The sequence below is a fragment of the Hyla sarda genome, chromosome 5 (assembly GCF_029499605.1).
Source record: "Hyla sarda isolate aHylSar1 chromosome 5, aHylSar1.hap1, whole genome shotgun sequence".
In the NCBI taxonomy this organism is placed as follows: domain Eukaryota; kingdom Metazoa; phylum Chordata; class Amphibia; order Anura; family Hylidae; genus Hyla; species Hyla sarda.
The window spans coordinates 137,486,355-137,496,925 of record NC_079193.1 but is presented as its reverse complement, the minus strand read 5'-3'; the positions used below and the strand labels follow the sequence as shown (position 1 = coordinate 137,496,925).

Sequence of the window (10,571 nt, the reverse complement as noted above, 5' to 3'; positions counted from 1 at the left end):
ACGCTAAATACACTAAAACTGCGCTAACACTACACTACACTAAATACGCTAAAACTGCACTAACACTAGGCTACGCTAAATACGCTAAACCTGCGCTAACACTAAGCTACGCTAAAAACGCTAAACCTGCGCTAACACTACACTACGTTAAATACGCTAAACCTGCGCTAACACGAAGCTACGCTAAATACGCTAAAACTGCGCTAACACTAAGCTAACTACTCTATACGTGTGTAAAACTACAACTCCCAGCGTGCCTGGAAAGCCTTTAGCTGTTTGGGCATGCTGAGAGTTGTGGTCCCTTCAATGTAATATAAGCTAAACTACAACTCCCATCCTGCCTGGACAGCCTTTAGCTGGGCATGCTGGGAGTTGTGGTCCCTTCACTGTAAAACATGCAAAACTACAACTTTCAGCATGCCTGGGCATGCTGGGAGTTGTAGTCTCTTTACTTTAAAAGCTATAACCTACCTCCTTTCACTATAAAACCTAAACTACGTTACAATCTAAGCTAGCTATTCTACACTTATGTTACACTACGCTAACGCTACGCTTGTTTCCCTCTCCCCGTCTTCTACACTACGCTACCTACTCCAGCAAACTTACGCTAGCCTGGCTACGCTAACTGCGTAGTGGAGGAAAGCTGCGCATGCGCTCTCAGTTTTCTGAGAACCACGCGCAGGTATTTTCCAATCTGTGAAAAACACCATACGCATGCGCGAGTTTACTGCGCATGCGTGACATTACGCATACATTACGCAATTAGCGTAGCGTACGCTAATGGCGTGAACTCGCGCATGCGCATGGCGTTTTCCACAGATTGGAGAAAACTTTACATCACAGTAGCTCCACGTTGGCCGCACATGCGCAGATGACTCTGCGCGTCAATTAGTGCTAGTGTAGGCGACCACCAGGAAGCGAAAGAGCCGGGCACTGTAACGTAAGCTGTACCAGGCTCCATGTTTATATGTGTAAATAGTATGTAACCCTGTAGAGCCCAGTGTGTTCCGTGTCTTCCCTCAGCAGCTGCTGCCACTGTGACTCCTCCGGTAGGAAGCCTAGCCCTCACCCTGTACTGCTGAACCCTCCGCCGCCTTCACCATGTTCAAGAAACTGAAGCAGAAGATTATTGAGGAGCAGTCCCCGGTCCGGAGCAGCCTGCACCCCCAGGCACAGGTATGATGGCACTGCCAGCACCAGTCACTGCTCCATGGCTCTGCTCTAGGATTACCTTGTGTCACTGTGTATGACCGAGACTTATTAATAAGGATTAGGCCTCAAGTACTGGTGTCAGACCTGTCAGAAAACTGGATGTTCAGCCAGTGGAAATGTGACCCCGCTCTAATACCATGCTGAAAAGCTTGCTGTGGAATTTTGGCCGAATTTCTGTGTGCTCAGAACAAAGCCGAAATTCAAACCCCTATTGAATTTAATAGGATTCTGCAAAGTATTCTGCCAAATTTAAAGACGTTGATTATGAATTCAATGGATCCCGTCTATGAGTTCTTTGATTCCAAAGCAATAGTTATAAATTACTAGGGGGATAGTTATAAATTACTAGGGGGATAGTTATAAATTACTAGGGGGATAGTTATAAATTACTAGGGGGATAGTTATAAATTACTAGGGGGATAGTTATAAATTACTAGGGGGATAGTTATAAATTACTAGGGGGATAGTTATAAATTACTAGGGGGATAGTTATAAATTACTAGGGGGATAGTTATAAATTACTAGGCCTAGGAGAAGAAAGACAGACTCCTAAGCTGTATACAGACTCTTCTGATGTTTACTACAAAAAGCATGATTCTAATACATGAAAGGATGGCACACTGCCAAATTATATATGGTTACAAACAGATGTCTTGTCTCTAAGGCTGGGTTCACATCACGTTTTAGGCAATACGGGACAGCATACGGCTGAGGGGGGGAGCTAAAACCGGGCGCTCCCATATCCCTGCCGTATGTGGCCCATATGTAATGTATCTACCACTTTTTTAGGTTCGGTGGGAAAACCGCATACGGGGCAAAAATGAGCCGACCGGAGTCAGCGCTTCACTCTGGTCGGCTCATTGAAATACATTACATATGGGCCACATACGGCAGGGATACAGGAGCGCCCGGTGTTAGCTCCCCCCAGCCGTATGCGGTCCTGTATTGCATAAAACGTGATGTGAACCCAGCCTGAGCAGGAAGGACAATGTATGTATAATGTCTTCAAACTAGGTAGCCTTAGATCACGTTTCCTGGTTATAATTACTAGTACAGTTCATAATGAAAGAAATACAGACAAGATGGCGGCTTATAGACAACATGGCTGATGAAATACAAGATGGAGTATAAAATATAAAAGGAGTATATGAAAATGTATAACAAACTGACTTCCCTCACAATTTTGTGTTCAATGATTTTTTCTCAATTCCCGCCGTGTGAATGGGACAGCGAAATCCCCATTCACCACAAAGGGCCTCATTTACTAAGAGTGTCAGGTTTTTACTAGTGGGAAATGTTGTTTCAGACTTGCAGGATTCCTCTCTATTTATTATTGGGAAAAGTCGGATTATTGACAAGGTAATTGCTGATACCGATATAATCCAAAATAGTGAATATTGTCCGATAATATCGGCCAAAGCGGTAGTCGGTCGATCCCTAGTTGACGCCTCCTAGCAAAATTTCTTTGCATATAAATCGGCGCTTATTTTGTGTAGAATTTTGTGTAGAGTTAGCAAAGTCCTCCACAGGGGACTTTACTAACAGATTCCGCAGAGAGAATGAACATGTCCGTTCATTTGGAGCAGTGGTCTCAAACTGTGGCCCTTCAGATGTTGTAAAATTTTTACTCCCAGCATGCCCGGAGTTGAAGTTTTGCAACATCTGGAGGGCCACGGTTTAAGACCACTGATTTGGAGAAACGCAGATCCGCTGTGGAACCTGTGACTTGTGACTGTAAGTATATATAGATCTTGTAGGTAAATATAGATTTGTAAGTCAACAGTCTTATGACTAGTATATTACATTCACTGTATACATCACACATTCTGATATCATTAGAAATGTAACTTCAATAGTATATGTAGCGGTTAGTTTAGCCATATTTACCTATGAGATCTATACACATTTACCTATTGCAAAATGTCTTAAAGGGGTATACCACGAAAAAACGTGTGTGTGTGTGTGTATATATATATGTATATATATATATATATATATATATATATATATATATACACACAAACTGGTCCCAGAAAGTTAAACAGATTTGTAAATTACTTCTATTAAAAAATCTTAATCATTCCAATAATTATCAGCTGCTGAAGTTGAGTTGTTCTTTTTTGTCTGGCAAAAGTGCTCTCTGCTGACATCTCTGCTTGTCTCGGGAACTGCACAGAGTAGAAGAGGTTTGCTATGGGGATTTGCTTCTACTTTGGACAATTCCCGAGACACGTGTAATCAGAGAGCACTTAGACAGAAAAGAACAACTCAAATTCAGCAGCTCATAAGTACGGAAAGGATTAAGATTTTTAAATAGAAGTAATTTACAAATCTGTTTAACTTTCTGGAGCAAGTTGATAAAAATATCCCTTTAATATATTTTCAGTACTTGTGACTTCAGGTTATATGTTGCATATGATCACAATGATGTTCCTGAAATCTTTACCAATATTCTGTATTCTGAACACATTCCCGTATGTAGCACATTCCAACGTGGTGTACACATATGGGTACATGAGACTTTCAGTATGTCACCAGTTAATGCGGACAGCACTTTCCTGTAGGAAGCCAGTTATACAGGTCTGTGAACAGCAGATGCATTTATGTTGGAACATGTAAAACTGGTTTATTTGGTTTGTAATGTAATGTTTTACTGCACAAGTAACAGCAGATAGGAGCTCAGTAACTTTTTTTTCCCCCAACCATTGGAGTGTATAATGGTTTTTATAGTTAAGTGGGGAGATTTATCTAAACCTGTGCAGCGGAAAAGTTGACCAGTTGATTGGTATGCTGTTTAACCCCTTAACGACCACGGAAGTAAATGTACGTTCTGGTGTGGCGGTACTTAGCACACATTTACGTCCTGTGTATGACCGCGAGAAAATATAATGTTAATGATCCCGTACATTGAACGGCGTATACGTAAGAAATTTAAAAATTCCATAAAATTCTGCTTATATGTCACATTTTATAAAAAAAAAAAAAAAAAATATCTATATATATATATATATAATATATATATATATATATATATATATATATATTTATAAAAAAATGATCTAAAAGTTTTATAGGGCGATTTTAAATTACTGATTTTGTACAAAAAGTTTTCGTTTTTTTTTTATTTATTTTTTTATTTTAAGCGGTACAAATATATAAAAGTATCTAGCCATGGGTATCATTTTAATCGTATTGACCCACAGAATAAAGAACACGTCATTTTTACCGTAAAGCGTACAGTGTGAAAACGAAACATTCAAAAATGTGCAAAATTGTGGGTTTCATTTAAATTTCCTCCCTAAAAAAATGTTTTGGGTTCGCCGTACATTTTATGGTAAAATGAGAGGTTTCATTACAAAGTACAATTGGGCATGCTAAAAACAAGCCCTTATATGGGTCTGTAGAGTTATGGATTTTAGAAGGCGAGGAGGAAAAAACTAAAATGCTAAAATAAAATTGGCCTGGTCCTTAAAGGGGTTATCCAGGGAAAAACTTTTTTATATATATATATATATATATATATATATATATATCAACTGGCTCCAGAAAGATAAACAGATTTGTAAATTACTTCTTTAAAAAAAATCTTAATCCTTTCAGTACTTATGAGCTTCTGAAGTTAAGGTTATTCTTTTCTGTCTAAGTGCTCTCTGATGACACGTGTCTCGGGAACCGCCCAGTATAGAAGAGGTTTGCTATGGGGATTTGCTTCTAAACTGGGCGCTTCCCGATAGGGATCGACCGATATCGATATTTTTTTAGGGCCGATACTCTGTGGAGGTTAGGACCAATAGCCGATAACTTAACTTATATCGAAATATCGGTATATCGGCTATTTATTCCGGCCAGAGACCACCGCTGCCCCATTGCCTCCCCCATTCCCGGTTTTATAATTACCTGTTCCCGGGGTCTGATCATCCATTTTAGTGACCGCGATGCTGCAGATGACGTGATCTGTATTGATCATGGCATCTGAGGGGTTAATGGTGGACATCCGTGGGATCGCGGATGTCCGCCATTACAGGCGGGTCCCTGGCTGCGATTAGCAGCCGGGACCTGCCGCGCATGATCTGGGCATCGCTCCGATGCTCGCGGTTATGCTTAGGACGTAATGTACGTCCTGGTGCGTTAAGTGCCACCTCACCAGGACGTACATTTATGTCCTCCGTCGTTAAGGGGTTAAAGGGGCACTCCCATAGAATTTTTTTTTTTTTAATCAACTGGTGCTAGAAAGTTAAACAGGTTTGTAAATTACTTCTAATTAAAAATCTTAATAATTTCAGTACTTATCAGCTGCTATATACTCCAGAGGAAGTTCTTATTTTTGGAACTGACCACAGTGCTCTCTGCTGACACCTCTGTACATGTCAGAAACTGTCCAGAGTAGGAGCAAATCCCCATAGAAAACCTCTACTGCTCTGAACAGTTTCTGACACGGACAGAGGTGTCAGCAGAGAGCATTGTGGTCAGCCAGAAAGGAAATTCAAAAAGATAAGAACTTCCTCTGGAGTATACAGCAGCTGATAAGTACTGGAAGGATTAAGATTTTTAAATAGAAGTCATTCACAAATGTTTTAAAATCAACTGAAGTCAGAAAATCATACAGATTTGTAAATGTACATATTTTTAAAAATCTTATGTTTTCCAGTACTTAGCTGCTGTGTGCTCCAGAAGAAGTTGTGTAGTTCTTTCCAGTCTTACCAAAGGGCTCTTAGCTGACACCTCTGGTCACTGTTATTTCATCTTTGCATAAACAGCTAAAAGTGCTGGCACACAGAACCCCCAGTATCTCTGTAACGCTGACAGCTCCAAAGCTTGCTAGTGCATATGCCCTGGAGCAGTTACTTTGCACATCCAATGCTGATCTTTACAAGCTGTAGATCAGCATGGGAAACTCATATGTCAAACATCCACCAAGCTGTATTTGGCCAGGTGAAAGCCTCTCACTGCTTAAATGAGGCAAATAATGCAGTTGGAAATCCTTTTTTACATTTGTTACATGTAGTTATACTTCTAGACATACATGTGGCAGCAAGTGCAGTGGATAGGCAACGCCAAGGCTAGTACACCTCTTTTCTCTGTAGGTGCCCTTGAACACACTTGTGATCCAATGCTATAGGCCAGTGGTCTTCAACCTGCGGACCTCCAGATGTTGCAAAACTACAACTCCCAGCATGCCCGGACAGCCAACGGCTGTCCGGGCATGCTGGAAGTTGTAGTTTTGCAACATCTGGAGGTCCGCAGGTTGAAGACCACTGTTATAGGCCTTTTCTAGTAAGAACCATTATACAAAACTGAGGGTGAAATTTATCATTGCTTTTACCCTGTTTTGTGCTGCCGATTTTGTTGCAGTTGACTTTTCACTGAGGCTTTTGTTTTAGCTGCTGCTTCTAAAATTGCGTAGCAATGCCATAGTCTGGTTAACTATTTGCAGTGGTCCTGAATGTATCCGGTGCGATTTGTCACAAAGTCCTCAATTCAGGGTTTGACTAATTTTGTTATGAAACTAGTAGCCAGCAAAAAAAAGTTAGGAGCCAGGATGCTGCACGTAACGTCGCTACGCAACGTGATGTTATGTGATCTCATCTGAGCATTCATTACTGTCTCCACATCTCCCCCAGTGTCACTGTTATTACTGTCTTTGGGCGGCTCTCCAGTGTCACATGACTGCCGCAGCCAATCATTAGCTTCACCGTGATGCTCCATAGTACAGAGCGTCACCACCGAGGCTGCTGTGTTCACCTGACGTCCACTGCTCCTGTAACACCGGAGTGCCCAACACAGGCAGGAAGGGAGGTGGAGGTAGGTAACACCATTTTATTTTTTTTTTCTAAAGGATTGACTTATCCTATGTGAAAGGGCTGACAAAAACCTGTGCACCATGATCAGAATTTATCAAGCCCTGGCTCAATTTGTCTCAAAACTACATCAGCTCAGACCTGACTTTCAAAACTGTTTGTGGACCGCACTTGGGTAAAGAAGTCCGAAAAAAAGAGGAGGAACTATACAAAAAGAAAAGTGTCCTCCTACCATATTTATCACATGCCATGCAAGCAATCAATAAATTTGGCGGATGTACACATTACCACCACACACATTTTAGGTGTAGAAAACTTATTTGTGTACCTACACCACACTTGATAAATTCCACCCATAGATGCTGTATATACACATGCATACGAAAAATAGGACTACCAGTGTCCAGGATGTGCTCTATAAAACTTAACTTTTAATGTCAAATTAAAGATATTAACAAGTGTCTAGTGTTATGACAAAGGTATGAATAACTCGGTCTAATTAAAGACACTAACAAGGTGTGTTCGGGACTCTGCAGGGCCCAGCCAGTCCCGAGTCACCTCTCACTAGAGGGTGCAGTTTAGTTGCACGCCTATAGAGAATAGTAATCAAAAAACCCAACGCGTTTCTGCTCGCTTGTATATAGCGGGCGTCCTCAGGGGGTATAAACAAAAGAATAAATCAATGACCGAGAGGATATGATATGTATATTCTGTCATCCATATCCATCAACTGTTAAGAGAAAGGTACATCTCTATATATGCAAAATAGAGGAGTCAAGTATACAATGACATCCATAGCATAATATATAAATAAATACAGTGACCCAGGAGCCTGAAAAAAAATAATTTTTTTCTATCCCTAATAAAACCTGCAAGGTATAATGTATGCAAGGTGTTTATTCCTGTAGGGAAGAAGAAAGCTGTCCCTAGGGTCACTTATGCACACAGAGATATGATGCAGTCGGCATAAACCAGGTCCACCTATAAAAGAAAAAAAAGACCATTTTGAGGGAACGGACCTGAAAAGAAAGCCCCACACTATACGCTGATAGTGTATAATTACTCACGGTTAGCCGAACTGTAAACTGTATGCAGACGCAGTCCCGCTATCAGCGGGAGCCGGAGTTGTCCGGCCGCTCTCTCCTCGTGTGGGGAGCGAAGGCGTCAGACGTCACATCCGTCGGCTATTCTGCTTATATGCAGCGCGGCGCGCACCGCCCCTATGACGCCAAAAGGGGCGTGCGATCGCATGTAAACAAAGACACGCCGCGCTGTCATTGTCAAGTAGCAGATGCCGATGTCTGTAGGCGTATTAGTTAAATAGTAGAAGAAAAGGTAAGGAAAGGAGGAATTCAATTATTCTGGATACAAACTATAGATGGCGAGAAACCGAGGCATAGCTGACTGTCGCTCATGTATAACTGTCATTGTCGCAATTGACAGAGGGGGTCAATATGCAGATGAACCTGGTGTAGGGACAATGCTATCAAAAATGCATTGTTCTAATCCAAGATTGGTGTATCTATGGACATCCCACAGTCGGGGTATTAGGATAATATGTAATTGTAAAGAGATATCAAAACCCCTTACTGGGGCTATGATTATTAAATATACAGAAGATAAAATGGAGGCAAGAATCCAGACCACTCCACGGCAGGTTGTAATACTACTATTAGTTGTAAAGTAACCCTCAAATAGGGGGTGAGGGTAAGGTAGGATAGGGAGGGAGGGCCGATCCTAACTGTCTATGGGGAGGGAGTGGGGATAGCGGGGCCCTAGGGATCCTGAACTCACCCTAGTAAGCCCTGTAATCAGTCCCTAAACCTAGGCGGGGTGGCCGCCCTAAAAAGGGCGGTCCCGCACAGGAACCTCCTAGACTGTAACTGTTAGGCCCTGTGGATTATAGGGTTTGGGTGATAGTTGACTCCTGTCAGACCAGCTAAGGTCGTCCCTAACTACCTGGAAAACACCCGTGGGGAAGAGGTATGGGGGTAGTGTAAATTATAAAAAACATGCAAAATGGAGCTGCTCATTTAAACCTCTGGGAGATATCGAATCTAGGTGGTATATCCACCTACATTCTTTTTGTAGGATCAACCTGTCCAGGTTGCCTCCACGTACAGAGGGAGTTACTTTTTCGATTGCTATAAATTTGATCTGGCTCAGGTCTCCTCTGTGTACTTCTATAATATGTGTTGCCACCGGGGTGTCTCGTGCATTGCGTATGTCGCCCACATGTTCCAAAATTCTTTTTTTTTTTTAAAGGGCGAATGGTCTTTCCTACGTAAAGAAGCGGGCAGGTACACACAACTACATAGATGACACCTGTAGAAGAGCAATTCATAAATTGTTTGATTTTGATCGAAGACTGTGGAACCATGGTACTTTTCAAGACATATTGGCATGCACGACAATGTCCGCATTGGAAACACCCCTGTGGAGGTTTAGAACTATTAAGCCAAGTATGTACCTGAGTGTCATTAGTGGAAAGATGACTATGTACCAAAAGGTCTCCCAAGCTTTTACCTCGTCTATAAGTTATCTGAGGTTTAATGCCTACTAAGTCAAGGAGATCAGTGTCCATTCTTAGAATTTCCCAATGGCGGGAGATAATCTCCCGTATTGGAGCAGCCATTTTATCAAAAGTTCCAATTATTCTCGCTTGATGTGAGTGATTGGATTCTCTTGTTTTTGGAGTTAGTAGTTCCGTGCGTGGTCTGGATGCTGCCTCTCTGTATGCCTGTTTTATAATGTATTGTGGATAGCCTCTATCTCTGAATCTTGTAATCATATCTTGGGCCTCCACCTGAAAGTCCTGGGTTCTTGAACAGTTCCTCCTGAGGCGGAAGAACTGCCCCTTGGGGATCCCCCTTTTGAGGGGGCCCGGGTGGCAGCTCTCCCACCTCAAGAGGCTGTTAGTGGATGTTTTTTTGCGAAAAATTGTACTCTGCAAGGTATGGTCACTATCAATGAATATCTTGATGTCCAGGAACGCCAATTCTTTATCCTGAATCTCGTGAGTAAAGAGCAGTCCCAGACTGTTTTGATTAAGAGATTGTATTAATCGGGAAAAGTCATCTCTAGTCCCGTTCCACAAAACAAACACGTCGTCAATATACCTCAGCCAAATTATGGCTAAGTCACTAAAGTGTTCCTGCTCATCACAAAACAAAGTGGTCGCCTCCCACCAGCCCAGGGTGAGGTTCGCGTAACTGGGGGCACAGGGGCTCCCCATCGTGGTGCCCCTGAGCTGGTGGAAGAAACGACCTTGAAAGAGAAAGTAATTTCTTGTAAGAGTAAAATGTAACAACTGAAGTATTAACTGGTTATGCTCTTGGAACTGGGATCCCCGTGTACTGAGATAGTATTCAACCGCGTGTAGGCCCACTGTATGGCGGATGGACGAGTATAAAGCCTCGACATCTACACTAGCCATCAGAGTATTATTGTTGACAGTGATCCCCTCAATGCGTTTCAGCAAATCCATCGTATCCCTCAAGTGTGAGGGTAAGCTGAATACGAATTGCCGAAGAACCTTGTCAATATAGAACCCCACGTTTT

General features: G+C 42.1%; 1 protein-coding gene across 5 annotated transcripts in view; it reads left to right on the top strand.

Annotated features, from left to right (window-relative positions):
- Positions 1-859: 859 nt before the first annotated feature.
- The window catches only part of GOLGA4 (golgin A4), a 168,740-nt gene continuing 159,028 nt past the window's right edge, over positions 860-10,571 (top strand). For 4 of the 5 annotated variants that reach the window (XM_056520353.1, XM_056520350.1, XM_056520348.1 and 1 more), the window contains exon 1: positions 861-1,176. In XM_056520353.1, coding sequence (XP_056376328.1) covers positions 1,102-1,176 — 75 coding nt within the window. In that variant the 5' untranslated portion in view covers positions 861-1,101. Of the gene's footprint in view, positions 1,177-10,571 lie in introns of all 5 variants that reach the window. The other variant, XM_056520352.1, reaches the window with a different exon arrangement.